This window comes from Podarcis tiliguerta (genome assembly GCF_965153285.1).
Source record: "Podarcis tiliguerta genome assembly, chromosome: 7".
NCBI lineage: Eukaryota > Metazoa > Chordata > Lepidosauria > Squamata > Lacertidae > Podarcis > Podarcis tiliguerta.
In genome coordinates this window covers 59,252,662-59,268,886 of record NC_139540.1, presented here as the reverse complement: position 1 = coordinate 59,268,886, position 16,225 = coordinate 59,252,662, and the positions used below count along the sequence as shown (strand labels likewise).

At 47.2% G+C, this 16,225-nt stretch overlaps 1 protein-coding gene across 1 annotated transcript; it reads left to right on the top strand.

The window, feature by feature from the left end:
- Nucleotides 1-401: 401 nt before the first annotated feature.
- LOC310681546 (NXPE family member 3-like) lies at nucleotides 402-15,179 on the top strand. The gene is made up of 6 exons (XM_083449495.1): nucleotides 402-418; nucleotides 10,195-10,306; nucleotides 12,333-13,057; nucleotides 13,794-13,867; nucleotides 13,961-14,173; nucleotides 14,544-15,179. Coding segments are annotated over exons 1-6 (1,662 nt in total). The 5' UTR covers nucleotides 402-416; the 3' UTR covers nucleotides 15,080-15,179.
- The last annotated feature ends 1,046 nt before the right edge of the window (nucleotides 15,180-16,225 follow it).

Here is a 16,225-nt window from a genome sequence, read left to right as displayed (position 1 = left end):
CATGTTGCCCTGTTCTTCATTCCTCTCTGTTCACACAGAGCTGCGGCAGACCAGATTATTCCAGGGAGTGTGCCCATCATCCAAGTGCTGCCTAGCCACCAGCTGGCTGTTGGTGAGTGGAAATAGAGGGTGGGAAGTCAGTTGGCTCTGTGTTTATATTCTTGAGAATGGCACTTGTGACCATCCCTTGCCTGTGTTCCTGTAGCCACCTCCCCACCGCTCCCATGCCATCCAGGCCTTGCCCTCACCAACCCTTCAGGTTTCTACTACAAGGATGTGTGGGTTTCCTTGGGATGTTCTAGCCGGACCTTCCCTACTTCTGACTTGGCACTCGGCTGCTTGCGAGGCAAGATAGTCCATATGATTGGAGACTCCACACTACGCCAGTGGTGGGAATTCCTGCTGGCCTTCATTCCATGTAAGTCACTGTCTGGATGTGGAAAGGGCATTGTTTTGGGGGACAGGTGTCCTGGTTTGGGGATAGATGTATAAGAAAGGTACGGTTGAGCTTCAGAACCAGAATGAAGGAAACAAAGGTTGGTGTGGGAAGTGGTGAGAATTGTGTTGGCTGGGGTGGTTGGCTTTGGCAGAGAACTAAGAAGGAATGGTTGGGCTAGGACAGTGATGGCCAAACATGGCCCTCCAGCAGTTTTTGGACTACAACTCCCATCATCCCTAGCTAACAGGACAAGTGGTCAGGGATGATGGAAACTGTAGTTCCAAAACAGCTGGAGGGCAAGGTTTGGCCATCACTGGGCTAGGAGAACAGTGAGAGAAGCTACTCTCTCACTGTTACACATGAGTAAGGGTATGCAAATCATGGATCAGAGCACATGGGAACCTTTGATGGATAACTGGAGTGTAAGGTTGTCCATTTGGGACTCTAACTCTTGAGTCTCTCACACACTCTGTCTTTCTCTTTCTCTGTATAGCAGTCAAGCACATAGACCTTCATGTGACCTATAAGTCTGGCCCGCTGCTGGCCGTGGAGCCAGCACAGGGCCTTGTGCTGAGGTGGCGTTCCCATGGCGTTCCACTGCGCACTGGGAAGTCCAAGATGGCTGACATACACTACTTGGCCAATGAACTGAATGAACTTGGTGGGGGCCCTGATATGGTGGTGGTCTTCACGCTGGGGGTCCATTTCATCACCTTCCCTGTGCATGTATATGTGCGGCGGGTGCACAGCATTCGTCAGGCTGTGGCTCAGCTCCTGGCCCGCAGCCCCCAGACCACCATTGTCATCAAGTCAGCCAACACAGGACACACTGTCTATGGCAGTGACTGGCTCTCCCTGCAGCTGGACAACATCCTTCGTGCCATGTTTGCAGGCATGAAAGTGGCCATTGTTGATGCCTGGGCCATGACCTCCTGCCACTACCTGCCTGATAACATCCATCCTGGCAAGGTCATTGTACAGAATGAGGTGAACGCCTTCCTTTCCTATGTCTGTCCAGGAAAGTGACTCAGAATGGAGGAGACTTGGCACTCTATTTCTGCAGAGTACATGGAAAACTTCCACAAGGAAGAGGGGATCTCCAGAGAATTTCCAATGAGGGTGGGACACCCTTTTGTCATTCTTCAAATCCCGCAGACCTTTCTGTCTCTCAGAAGATATAGAGGAAGATGAATGCTTCCTTATGGAAGAACTTGCTGATACCTGTTTTGGGTGTGTGGGAATTTTACAGTACGGAATAATAAGACGTGATCATCTGGGGCTTCTTCCTGCAGAAAAAGGGCTGCTGTTTAAGGTGAGATGAAATGGGTCCATCATTCTCTGAGATGAATCTACAGGGCTGGGTGTCCCTGGACAGCAGTGTCCCTCCACTGGACCACATTTGCACTTGAGACCTTCACTGTTGATGGGAATGAGGCCCAGCCCAAACTGTGTTCTTATGTGAGAAGGCTTGTGTGGCAGCCAGGGGTGGAGGAAGGGTGTGTGGTGGTGGGGAACCATCCTAGGTGTCTTCGCTGCAGGGCGTGACATTTGGCGCGCCACCCACCCGCGACTCCCAAGCCTACCCCAAAACATTGGGGGAAGGGAGGGAGCTGCACCGCTTTGCTGGGTTCATCCCCCCTTCCCCCTTCATTTTGACAGCTGGGGGAGGCTTGGGAGTTGTGGGCACGCGGTGCACCAAATGTCCACCATCGACGGCTGGCTCCCCAACTGGCTGCAGGGCGCGCACACTGCTCTGTGCACCTGAGCAGCTATCCCATGCCTGGGAGGGCACCCTCTGTGCCCCGCGCCCCTCGGGAGTGCACCCGCCCTGGACAGTGTGCCCTGGGGGCAGCAGCGCTGTAATGGACTGGAGAGCCCAACAGCTGCCTCTGCCAGGGAAGCTCAGTTACACAAAGGGTTTGGACAGCCTCCCCCTTGCAAGCTGGTTTCCCTAGTGGGAGCAGCACCAGCTCTGTAATGAATCACCACCAGTAAGCCTGCCTGCCAATGCATGAGCACAAGGGTGTGGGGGAAATTGCCAGCCTCCCCCTCACACTTGCAAACATGCTTAGCTGACTGTGGTGCTGTAATTGTCCAGGGAGCTTAGTGGCCACTTGTCTTCCTGGTCCCTTACAATGCTGTCATTACTGCTAGGCAGCCACCTTAGCATGTGCAAGGGGGTGGCTAGAGCAGTTTCTCCAGCGGGGGGGGGGGGGCAGCTGCAGTGAGCACTGAATGGGGGCAGTGACAGGAAGTCAACTGTGGCAAAACAGAGAAATCACACACACCCAAGGGCATACTTAGGGGGTGCTTAGGTTGACCCCTGCCAATCGTGCAGCCCACCCTTCTATCTTCACACTTCACAGGCCACTTCTGGTAGAGTACTAAAGGAGATGAAAATAAGCTTTTTGAGTTTCCAGTCCATGGTCTCTCCTGGCTTTGGATGCACTGATACAGCTCCTTGCCAAGAGTTCAAGAGAACCTAGGTATGCCTCAATTGTTTCTATGTGTAATCAGAAGCATGTCTGGTCAAGTTCAGTTGGACATTCCTCCACCTTAGAGGGCTATAGGATTGGAGCCTGAAACAGCTCCAGAGATTTGTTCTTCCACCCTCCAATAAGCACTGTGTTTGAACGTAAAAGGAAAGCCCTGGTGGCTACTTACCTGACTGTTAGTATTGACTAGGGAACATGAATGTAGGGGAGATTTCAGGTTTGCATCCATAACATGCAGTAATTGCTCACTGCAGATGAAGTGTGCTAAATTTTGTTGTGTCAGCACTACAGAGTATACGTGTGTACACATACAGGCACAGCATTCAAGCACACATACACCAAAGCAAAGTTTCTCAAAGTGTGAAATATAAATCACTTACCTACAATTTGAAAGTGCCTTCTTTTGAACACAAAAAGCATTTGATTATCTAGCTTTAATTTTTTTTTTAATGTGGCCATGATTCTAATGTTGTTGTATTTGTGTATTGAGTGTTTTACATAGAAAATGGAATTGAAAGAATAAATATTATTTGTTCATTATTTTGCTTTTGAGCTCATACTTAATTTGTTCACTTTGCCATGGTGGATTGTAACAATAAACTTGAAGCAAAAACCATTTAGAATGTACATTACGAGAATACAGTACTACTGGAGACTAGTAATAGCTGTCTCCGGACAGGCAGGCTCCCAGCTTTGCAAAAGAGCAGCTTCTGTCTCCAAAAAGTAAGCCATGGTGCAAAGGCAAGAGTATGCAAAGGCAAAGAGTATGCAAAGGCAAAGAGTATGCAAAGGCATACTGCTGAATTGAAAGAGGTGGTGTGTTTCGTGGGGGCAGGGAGGGGGGGGTGAGGTGAGCACTCTCTCACCACCACAGTACATTCTCTTCATCCAAAGAAACATTTCAGTCCATCAAAGCAGAACTGGAGAGGGGTGGCCTGAGTCCCAACAGGCTGGGAGGGCTGCATGTGGTCCCTGAGACTGATATTTCCTATCAGTGCTTTAACCCATTGTTTCCCAATTGGGGACCATATGGTCCCCTTGGGGGGGGGCAGGAAATTCCAGGGGGGCCATGGGTGAAAATTGCATAAATGGGGGGGTCATGGCACAAGACTAGGGGCCACAGAAGGAAGTGAGAAGTGAAGAAAACAGAGAAGTGGCTGAGAAAAGAAAACAGAAAGTGAAGAAAATAGAAAACAGAAATGACCGCGCTTCCCAGTGGATGGATTGCCATGCACACTCTGCTGCAATGTCGCTTCCGCTTCTCCCTCCAACTTCCGCACCCCACCGCTGCATGCACCAAGATGTCCGCATCTTGTATGTCACGGGCAAGGTGTGTGGCTGCAGCAGCGTTAGTGTGAGGGGGTGTTGTTTCTTTGTACAAGCATTACTCCTAAAGGAGGCATGTTGCTGCATGCAAGAGTTACACAGCCTATCGCGGAATCGTGTTAACATAATAGGCAGAGGTAACCTTCGGTTATCTCTCACAGCAACAGAACCGGATACAGTGGTACCTTGGGTTACATACGCTTCAGGTTACATACGCTTCAGGTGACAGACTCAGAAATAGTGCTTCAGGTTAAAGCCTCATTAGCTAAAGTGGTGCTTCAGCTTAAGAACAGTTTCAGGTTAAGAACGGACCTCCGGAACGAATTAAGTACTTAACCCGAGGTACCACTGTATTTTAAAAAGCTTGTTTCTGGTCATCAAGCACAAGGGTCACATTGATCAAGAAATACTTAAAGTATGAATTGTTAGGTAATTGTATTTTGTATAAATTATAACAGTTATAAATAAAACATGTTCTATTTACAAACAAAACATTTAAATAGCGACCTTTCTACTGGTAGGATGGGGGGTGGGACACAAGAAGGAAACCAGGTCGGAAGGGGGCCACGGAAAAAGGTTGAGAAACACTGCTCTAACCCACACCCCTTAACAAATGGCAATTCCTGGCCGGGCATTTTGTGGTTCACCTCAAGCAGCAAAGTGTCTTGGGCTGACCCTGTCCACTTGTTTTAGCATGAAGGGGAGATTCTCAGTCCATATAAGCCATGGGCATAGCCAAGGGGGGCAGCTGCACCCCCTAAATCAATACAAATCTGAGGTTCTGGCCCTCCTACAAAAGCCTGCCCCGCCAACAAAAATCCTGGCTACGCCCATGTTATGAGCTCTGTGAGTAGCCTGGCTGCATCAGATTCACTTAATGTCCCAGATGAGCCTCAGTAGCTGGGCCTTCAGGAGACTTAGTTCACTGACTTCCTCCCCTGCCCTGCTCTTGTGTGTTTTGCCTCACAGATGTGTTGACTTGAAGTACCTGTCATACAAGAGGAAGGAAGAAAAGACAAATGAGACAGATGCCAAAGGCTTCTTGGGGTCTCAGAGCAGCTCCTCTTCTCTGGAGAGCCAGTGTGGTGTAGTGGTTAAGAGCGGTAGTCACGTAATCTGGGTAACCGGGTTCGCGTCTCCGCTCCTCCACATGCAGCTGCTGGGTGACCTTGGGCCAGTCACAGTCTCTCAGCCCCACTCACCTCACAGAGTGTTTGTTGTGGGGGAGGAAGGGAAAGGAGAATGTTAGCCGCTTTGAGACTCCTTAAAGGGAGTGAAAGGCGGGATATCAAATCCAAACTCTTCTTCTTCTCTTCTTCTGTCTTGGACTAATATTCACAGCATGGGTGAGTCCAGGAAGTCAGTTATAAATCTGCCTCAATGAATTCGTGTGCTCTCTATCGATCCTCTTTGGGGGAAGAAAGAAAGAAAGAACTGATATTTTATAATTTATAATAAATTTTGAAGGGAAATGTTGGGTGCTTTCAGGAGGGTTCTTTTTTGTGCAGTTACATGCTTGCTCCTAATCACAATATTTTACCTATGCCCAGTCTTCCATAGGAAGTGTGTGTGTGTTAGGGGCAAATGGGGTTTACTATTAGACATGTGCATGTGAATGAGTGAAGGGGTGTAAGGGTAATGGTAGGGCTGGGATGCTTACAGTCATTCCACAATGTGAGCTGAGAGTTTGGGTGCTACAGTTCTGGAGCCTGCCCTTCACTGTCCATTTGCCATAGGCTTCCCTGAGACATATCATGCCTTCTGATGTGTGGGCTAGATGTGCAACCAGGGACCCTTCTTGAAAGTCTGAACAGGAGCCAGAGGGGACTCTTCATCCCTGTTGAGTGTCTTGGCTCTTAGAAAAGCACCTAATGACAAAGCTACTCAGTATGCTTGGCAGATTCAGATTTTTAGCTTTTTTTCTACATAGCAGTAAAATAAACATGCTAAATTGGATAATTCTCTCAAGGCATTAGATCTACACACACATACCCCTCATGAAAGTGAAACACCTTCTGATGCAAATTACTCAAATTGGCATAGGGAGCTTTCCCAATTCAATAATTTCTGGAGAAATTTCCTGCCCACTGGCCCTGGATTCAGATCCTGGGGAGTGGGGGTGTCCTTTCCTTGGGCAAGTGGCTGAGACGAATGGTTTTCTGAGTTCCCTTCTCCTGTAGAAATCCAGCTTTTTCAGCAGCATTACAGCCCCCTCTCAGAGAACAGGTGGGGGAATCTTTTGCTTTTGAAGAGTTAATTCCTGGTTGTTTGAGTGGCTCCCTTTACCAGGAAATAAACATAAATTCACTAAAGGCTTGACTTATAGGGGGCAGAAGGGAACTTGCAATTTTTGTTTAATCCACGTGCTCACCTCTCCCTGGTAGTCCTTCGACTGAGGCTTTTAGGGTCTCCCAAAGGAGGCAGAAATTTCTTCATCCAATTCCTTTGGGGCCAATGTGCTTGCTGCAGAATTCTTGTCTGAGTTTGAATCTTGTTGCTTTTCCCCTTCTCTTTCCCCTGCTCCTCACCCCCAATCTCTCTCTTCTTCCTCTCCTCTCATGTCTCTCTAACTTGTTGAAGACTTGCAGACCTTGTTGCCAAGGGGGACAAAAATGGGAAGCAACCCCCTGCATCCTTAAAACTGTTGTTTTCTTGGGACAAAATTGCCATTGGAAAATGACCTGCAACAGATACGCATACTACTTAATGACACAGCTAACACTTATGCGGGTTGTGTGTGTGTGTGTGTGTGTGTTTTTGCTAATCTTCCCCGGGACCAGATAGCTACAAGACTTGCTTCTCTTCTGCCTCCTTGCCCCTGTCTGGAGCTGGACCTTCCCTTCGCTTCCTGCTTGCTCTTGCTAGCTTCTTCTCAGAGGATGCCATTCCTCATGAATTATTACTACCTGTGGCGCTTCTTTCTTTTCAAAGGGTTTGTCCACAATTCTGCTTGTCCCATGGCTCAAAAAGTGGGGGGATACTTTCAGGAACTCCTGAGAGCTGGAGGTAAAGGAGAACTTATTTCATAGCTGCCTCAGCATAGTCCCCCCGCAATACCCTTGAAGATTCATGAGTCCAACCCCCCCAAGAGCAGGGTGTGGAAGCCTTGGCTTTACCTGTCTGTCTACAATTCTTCAGCCTCATTGCTCTCTCTTTGGCGAGGCTGTGGCTGGGAGCCTCCTTTTTTTATTGCCCTGTGGGTTTTGGACAATGAATCAGCAAAGTGAGGTGTTCTGTAAACCTTCCTTCCCCAAGCTTGCTAAACCCAAATGACTTAGATAAGATGCAATTAAGAACAAAGCGAGGCGTGGTGGGGTGAGGTAGGCTGCTTAATTCTTTGCTCTCCGCTCATTTTCCCCCAGCTCAGATTATCCTCTCCGGGCTGATTTTTTTCTCACAGGCGAAGATGCATTGGGTGTACGTGTGTTGATGGGCGATGGGTGGCACAATGCTGGGGGCCCTCTGAAGTCTGGAACCAGCCCTTCCTCACCCAGACCGATTTTGGTTTAAAAAGGTAAAGGTACCCCTGACCATTAGGTCCAGTCATGGACGACTCTGGGGTTGGGGAGCTCATTTCGCTTTATTGGCCAAGGGAGCCAGCGTACAGCTTCCGGGTCATGTGGCCAGCATGACTAAGCCGCTTCTGGCGAATCAGAGCACTACACGGAAACGCCGTTTACCTTCCCACCAGAGCGGGCTTTCCAACTGCTAGGTTGACAGGAGCAGGGACTGAGCAATGGGAGCTCACCCCATTGTGGGGATTCAAACCGCCAACTTCTGATCGGCAAGCCATAGTCTCTGTGGTTTAGACTACAGTGCCACCCGTGTCCCTGATTTTGGTTTTAATAGCCCACAAAACCTGGGAGAAAATAATTGTGGAGCTATCTGCACGACCTTCTTGACCAGCAGCCCAGCTCTATTCTTTTTTCCCCTGTGTTACACCCAGTTGATCAGATGATTTTTATTTGACTGCCATTCCACACACTTCATACCCTAAACAAATACCTAAACCATTTCCACACTTCAGTAGCATTTGTTTGAACCTCCCTGAGGCTGCTGGAGTTGCTTGGATGGAAGCCAGAATAATAGGTTGGCATGGGTGTGGGTGTGAGGCCCTGATCCTCCTTAATCTGCACCTTCAATCTGTCAGCTCTGAACAATTTAATTTTTACTCTAATCATTTTTATTGGGCTTTGCCATTGGGCTTTAGAACACACCACAAAGCCTGACTTATAAAGCCTGGAGGTTATAAAATAAAATTCAGAGTAAAATGTTATTAGACCTGTACAAATAACCTGCTGCACTATTCAGAACTTTTATCTGCTGTTGTCTTAGCTGCCAGTGCTATTTTAAAAAGGCCGCTCTGTCGGTGGATATAAATCACCATCAAACGGAAAGCAAGTAATATCAATTATAGCTATATCTTCCCCAAGACTAGACCAAAGCTATACAGCTCATGGACTCCGCCCCTTGAGGTTATCATTGGCTCAGGTGTCATGATTAGCATGTAATCGGCATTTAGTGAGAACCTATACAGTTGCTTCTTTATTTCTACTCCAATAATATCTGGAGCCTCTCAAATTGCTAAAGTTTCTAACACCAAAATAAAAGTGGAGAAAGGGCAGCCTTGTTTTATTCCCAGCCAAACACAGATGTTAACTCTAAAATATTGATCCTGATCATAGCCATAGCTTCTGAATTTTTTTTATTCCAAATTTAGGGCAAAATTGCAACATTTTCAATAGTACCAACAAGTAATCCCACTCCAAACAGTCAAAGGCCTTCAAAATACTTATGATTGTAAGAGAGGATGCCGAACCCCTACAGAATTCTATGACACTTAATGATATTAGAATTGGATCTATGATATTTCTGCAGGGAACAACATCAGTTTGAGGGCAACTAATTTATGGAGGAAGTGTTTGATTCGATTGACAAATATAAAGGTAAACATTTTGTAGTCTTGATTGATGAGGAAGATTGGACAGAATGATTCTAACCTTGAATAGGAGCAAGTTCTTGACAAATATTCTCAGGTGAAAAGTTTTTGGTTCCATCTTGTTTCAAGATGCATTGAACTGTAGATTTATTTTTCTGTTTTTCACAACTCTTCACTAACACTCTAGAGTTCTTACCACCAGTGTTCCTCTCTTTCTAACCCTCTTGCAATGAACAGACAACACACTGTTAAGTATGTTTAAAATTATTCACTTACAAAATGTTCCAAAGGTCCCATTCATATATTTATCCAAGCAGCAGCAAGGAGAACACAGATAGAATACTCTTGAGTAGAAGATACAGAAAGATAGTTTCAAACACATGCTCTAAACTTGCAGCTTGTTTTGATGCATCTTCCTTGGTCAGTTACAGAATGCAGGGAAAGAAAGGGAACAGAAAGAATCAGCTTCACTTCCTCCCTCATCAGAGAAGAGTGGGCGTGACCTAGCTGAGTCTAGGAATCTAGTTCTATTGTCTTAACCCCTTAATTCACTAACTAGAACTCATGTGTGGCTGCAATTTCCCACAGCCTGAGCCCTTCCAGCCTATCTATTTGGCCCCTGAGACTACTCCCTATCCATCCTCTAACCCAGCTCTCTTAACAAACCACAATTCCTGGCCCCAGTTGGGTGGGCACATTTTCTTGTTCACCTCAGGCAGCAAAGTCTCTGGAACTGACCCCATCTTCCCTACTTCACGACTCTTTGGGCAGGAAGGAGAGATTCTGAGTCCTTACGAGCCCTGTGAGTAGCCTTGCTGCAACAGATTCACTTCATGGGCCAGCAGAGCTTCAATAGCTGTGCTTCTATGAGACATAATCCACTGACTTCCTCTGCTGTCCTGCTCTTGTATATTTTGCCTCATTGGTGTGTTCACTTTCAAGGTGAGAATGCAATTTTGCTCATAAAATGTGTATTTTATTATCTCGGTCGACAGGGAAAGTAATATAGAAAGGAGAAAGAAAAGGCAGGTGGGACGGATGGTGATGGCTCCTTGTGGTCTTAGACCAGCTCCACTTTTCTGTCTTGGACTAATATTCACAGCAGGGGTAAGTTCAAAGGGTCAGTTATCAATCTACCTCGGTGAGTAAAGTGTTCTCCAAAGATTTTCTTTTGTAAAAACGAAAGAAAGAAATTGAATATGAGAGTTCACAATTTTAGATAAATTTTGAGAGGAAATGTTCTTTCAGGAGGGTTATTTTTGTGCAGTTCCGTGCTTGTGACCGATCACAGTATTTTTCCTGTGCCCATTCTCCCCTACGAAGTGCGTGTGTGTTTAGGAGAAATGGGATTTAGTCATGTGAGTGAAAGGCATGTAGGTGAAGAGCAATGGTAGGGCTGAGATGTTTTCAGTGCTCCGACAGGGTGAGCCAATAGTTGGGCGCTACAGTTGTGGGGCCTGCCCCTCATTGTCCATTAGCCATTTCTTGCCTTCTGGTGTGGGTCATATGTGCAATTGGGGTCCCTTCTTGAAAGCCTCAACAAGAGCCGGGAACATAGAACCATAGAATTGTAGAGTTGGGAGGGACAACAAGGATAATGCAACCCCAACCCCTGCAGTGCAGGAATCTTGCATCCAATCTGGGGCTCAGACACACAGCCCTGACCTTAAGAGACTCATGCTTTATCAACTGGGCTATCGCATGAGGGACTCTCCATTCCTGTTCACTGCTTTGGAACTTAGAAAAACACCCTGTATGACTTGTAGATAACTTATCATCATCATCATTAAAATTTGTATACCGTCCCTCATCCATAGATCTCAGGGCAGTTCACAAAACAAAATTACAATATAAAACCCACAAACAAACTCATATAGGTTTTCCCAAAGAAAGCAGGAATCCCATCCAGCCTCACAACCACAACCTCTCCAGGGATTGTCTATTACACATTTATGCTGGTGGCTGTGGCAAGTGTTTTGCTGGCAAATTGTCACCACACAGAAGGGTGTCCTGTCTAGAAATATGAAGTGGATCTTTTCCCATACTAAAACTATTCTATTGCTTTGATATTTGGTCATCCCTGTCCCCATTTCATACTTTCATTAGTAACTATGAGTGGAGGCCTATGATATTACTATGCTATTGTATTTAAGTAATACAGTATTAGGCATGCTTGGCAGATTCAGACTTTTTAGTTTTCTTTACTACATAGAACAGAAATGTGCTAAATTAGACGACTCTCCAAGGCATTAGATTTCCACCCCCACCCCTGCCTGTGAAAGTGAAACACTTTCTGATGCAAATTACCCAAATTGGCATACAGTAGGGGAACTTCCCAGTTCAAAAATTTCTGGAGGAAATTCCTGCACCACTGGTCCTGGCTTCAGATCTTGCCTGAGACAGGGGTGCTATCTCGACCTCAGGATTGTGGGTGTGCATGTGACATTGCACGTCCGGCAACAACTTTTCTTCCTCCTCCTATCTGCAGCCAGTGAGGTGCCCTTTTCCATGGGGAGGGGCTCATGCCTCTGTGTCTGAGCCCCACCCCCTGGAAAAGGATGCCTTGCTTGCCGGCTGCAGAGGGTGGAGCTGAACTGCTTCTCTCTCGGAGGCTGCAGCACTGTCACCTGCTGGCTTTTTTGACTGACTTTGTGGGCGCCCAGTCCTATGGTCTGAGGTGTGTGAGGTCGTTTCTTTGGGCAAGTGGCTGGACTGGGTGGTCTTCTGAAGTCCCTTCCCCTATAGAAATTGAGCTTTCCCAGCAGCATTACTACCAGGCTCCTAACCTGCTGAAGAGTTGTAGACTTATTGCTAAACCCCGCAATATTCTTTTTTGGGTATGCTTTAAATATATGGCGTAGACTGGGTGCCGGGCAGAATAAAATATTGGAATGGGGGCCAAGTAAGCCCCACCAAAAATACTTGATCACAAGATGTGTCACACACACTATTTGAATGGTAATGTCCATCAACATTGTGGGGTCCTGGCTCTCTCAAATATTTTATTGGGGGGGCTGAAGGGACCTCGGCTCTGTGGAGTTGGCTCCCACAGGTGCAAATGTGGCCATAGTCCTTGTATTTCCCCCCATAAAGCCTCACCCCATTTCTTTTTTGTGTTATTCTGACTCCCCAGATGATCTACCGATTCCTATCCTTTGACCACTTCAGAGACAAACTTGTGCCTCCATCCCCTGTGGGTGCCAAGCCAGGCCCAACTCCTTTAACAGAGTCTCCAGAACTGCAGGCGCTGCTCCAGCTGCTCCATTGGCCAGCTCCAGCTGAGGATGCTGTAGCCTTTGCTTCCTCCACCAGTGCTGAGAAGAGCCACTACCGGCTCTTGCAGTCCCAGAGCAACTACACAGTGGGTAACATGCTCCTGGTGTCGCTGGAGGCCCGGGACCAGAGTGGGCAGCCAAAGCACTACGGCGGAGACTTCTTGAGGGCCAAATTGCATTCCCCAGAGCTGAAGGCGAGTGTGGCAGGGACAGTGGAGGACCACAAGAATGGCACCTACACACTGACTTTCCCGCTTCTGTGGGCAGGTGCGGTGCAGGTGTCTGTGCGTCTCATCCACTCCAGTGAGACTGTGGCCCTCCTTCGGCGCATCCGTGACTCCCATCCCTCCACAGTCGCCTTCTGGGGCTACTTTGTGGACCCAGGCCAGGGGAGCAAAGAAGAAGTGACTGAATGCAACGTGCATCCAGTCTCAGGCCCAACCTGCCAGTACGTGGATCCTGGCACTGGGGAGCACTGGTTTTGTGCCAGGCCTCAGCATCACTCCTGCAATGACCTTGTGTACCACTCTGCTGGGATCTACAAAAGTGTGCTCACCTCAGCAGAGAACGTCTTCCTTAGTGGGTGAGTGCTTTGGAGATGGCTGGGAATGGGGAAGGTAAGCATATGGCGAGGTGATAGCAATGCAACGCCAGGATTTCTTATGGGAACCATGGGATTTTTTCTAGGGCCTTCCTGGAAGTACCTATTCTAGAAGTAGCTTTCACACCATGTAGGGAACCTTTGGCATTCCAGCTGTTGCTAAACTACAATTCCTAGCATTCCCAGGAAGACATACATCACTATCATTCGCATGCTGGCACTCCTTAGTGCAAAATATAACCAAATGTAAGTGATGTTCATGAAACCATTTCATTGAATAATATTCCATTACATTAAACAACCCTCTTCTAATGCATAATAGGGTCTAACAGCAGAATACAAAGTAATTACAAAAGGAGCAAAAATAATACAGCATCAAAATCAAACCTTGGCCCCAACAGAAGCCCTTAAACACCATCATACTCCACATCACATTTGTGGGAAATATTGTCTAGGGACTTTGGGCCCAAATCCAACACATTGAGAAAAGCAATAGCACCAGAACTGAATTAAATCAAATTAAACACAGATTCAGAGATTGCCTGTAGAAGGTGTGCTAGTGTGACCAGTAAGCAACAGAACCCACTGTAGGATTGCTCAGATGTGCTATAACACCTCCTGGTCTCCCTCGAAGTGATGAACTTCAAAGAAGAAACTCACACTTCAGCAGTGATGCAGCTCAAGTTGCCCTGTTCTTCATTCCTCTCTGTTCACACAGAGCTGCGGCAGACCGGATTATTCCTGGGAGTGTGCCCATCATCCAAGTGCTGCCTAGCCACCAGCTGACTGTTGGTGAGTGGAAATAGAGGGTGGGAAGTCAGTTGGCTCTGTGTTTATATTCTTGAGAATGGCACTTGTGACCATCCCTTGCCTGTCTTCCTGTAGCCACCTCCCCACCGCTCCCATGCCATCCAGGCCTTGCCCTCACCAACCCTTCAGGTTTCTACTACAAGGATGTGTGGGTTTCCTTGGGATGTTCTAGCCGGACCTTCCCTACTTCTGACTTGGCACTCGGCTGCTTGCAAGGCAAGATAGTCCATATGATTGGAGACTCCACACTCCGCCAGTGGTGGGAATTCCTGCTGGCCTTCATTCCATGTAAGTCACTGTCTGGATGTGGAAAGGGCATTGTTTGGGGGGACAGGTGTCCTGGTTTGGGGATAGATGTATAAGAAAGGTACGGTTGAGCTTCAGAACCAGAATGAAGGAAACAGAGGTTGGTGTGGGAAGTGGTGAGAATTGTGTTGGCTGGGGTGGTTGGCTTTGGCAGAGAACTAAGAAGGAAGGTTTGGGCTAGGAGAACAGTGAGGGAAGCTCCTCCCTCCCTGTTACACATGTGTAAGGGTATGCAAATCATGGATCAGAGCACATGAGAACCTTTGATGGATGACTGGAGTGTGGAGCTGTCCATTTGGGACTCTAACTCTTGAGTCTCTCACACACTCTGTCTTTCTCTTTCTCTGTGTAGCAGTCAAGCACATAGACCTTCACGTGACCTATCAGTCTGGCCCCCTGCTGGCCGTGGAGCCAGCACAGGGCCTTGTGCTGAGGTGGCGTTCCCATGGCGTTCCACTGCGCACTGTGAAGTCCAAGATGGCTGACATGCACTACTTGGCCAATGAGCTGGATGCACTTGGTGGGGGCCCGGATATGGTGGTAGTTTTCACGCTCTGGGCCCATTTCACCACCTTCCCCGTGGGTGTATATGTGCGGCGGGTGCACAGCATTCGGCAGGCTGTGGCTCAGCTCCTGGCCCGCAGCCCCCAGACCACCGTTGTCATCAAGTCAGCCAACACAGGATACAAGTCTGTCTATGGCAGTGACTGGCTCTCCCTGCAGCTGGACAACATCCTTCGTGCCATGTTTGCAGGCATGAAAGTGGCCATTGTTGATGCCTGGGCCATGACCTCCTGCCACTACCTGCCTGATAACATCCATCCTGGCAAGGTCATTGTCCAGAATGAGGTGAACGCCTTCCTCTCCTATGTCTGTCCAGGGAAGTGACTCAGAATGGAGCAGTCTTGGTACAGCAGAAATAGAGCACATGGAAAATTCCACAATGATGACGGATTATTATTATTATTATTATTATTATTATTATTATTATTATTACTAATTTATTTATTCATTTATTTATACCCAGCCACTCTGGTTTCCCCAGCCACTCTGGGCGGCTTCCAACTGAATATTAAAAACAATACAGCGTCAGACATTAAAAACTTCCCTAAACAGGGCCGCCTTCAGTTGTCTTTTAAAAGTAAAGTAGTTGTTTATTGCCTTGACGTCTGCTGGGAGGGTGTTCCACAGGGCAGGCGCCACTACCGAGAAGGCCCTCCAGAGAGCCCCTTGACATGTTCAGGGGGGAGGTTGGTGGCGAGAGCAACTTCTCAGCAACCAAGTTGCAGTGGGTGTTAGATGGCAACATACAAGGTGTGGTGCTGCTGACCACAACTCCGGAAGAGTCAACTCCGGAAGAACAAGGAAATCACACACAACACAATCCCTTCTATGTGTACTCAGAAGCAGCACTTTGAATTGGGCCCGGAAAGTAATCGTAGCCAATGCAGTTGGACTGGTGCTCAGACCGTCTTGCTCCGGTGAGCAACCTGACTGCTGAATTCTGCACCAGCTGAAGTTTCCAAACCATCTTCAAAGGCAGCCCTACATATAATGCATTGCAGTAATCTAACCTTGAATATGAGGGAACAAGACAAAATTGAACTACAAAACAACACTGGCCTGATGATAAAACTAGTGGGTCTATACAAACCAAAAAGCAATATTGATTATTAACGGCATTACCACAGAAAATACAGAGATTAGAAAAGGTACAAGGCAAGGCTGCCCCTTGTCACCCCTGTTGTTCATTATGGTGCTAGAAATCTTAATGGAAAAATTAAGAGAAGAAAAAATAAAAGGAATTAAACTAGGAGAAAAAACATATAAGGTAAGAGCATATGCGGATGATCTGATAATAATAACTGAAACCCCAAAGAGAGTATCAGCACAGCAAAAGAATTAATCAATGAACTTGGCAAACAAGCAGGATTTAGATCAAACTATAAAAAAACTAATTTGTTGGTTAAGAACATGAGCTTAGAGGAGAAGAAAGATTGATAAGATAGCACTGATCTAGAGATCAAGAACAAA

Excerpts from the sequence above, each read along its gene's own strand:
- LOC310681546 (XM_083449495.1), top strand. Across the intron at positions 10,307-12,332 it reads GACTAATATTCACAGCAGGG|ATGATCTACCGATTCCTATC; the intron begins GTAAGTTCAAAG and ends CTGACTCCCCAG. Across the intron at positions 14,174-14,543 it reads CCTGCTGGCCTTCATTCCAT|CAGTCAAGCACATAGACCTT; the intron begins GTAAGTCACTGT and ends TTCTCTGTGTAG.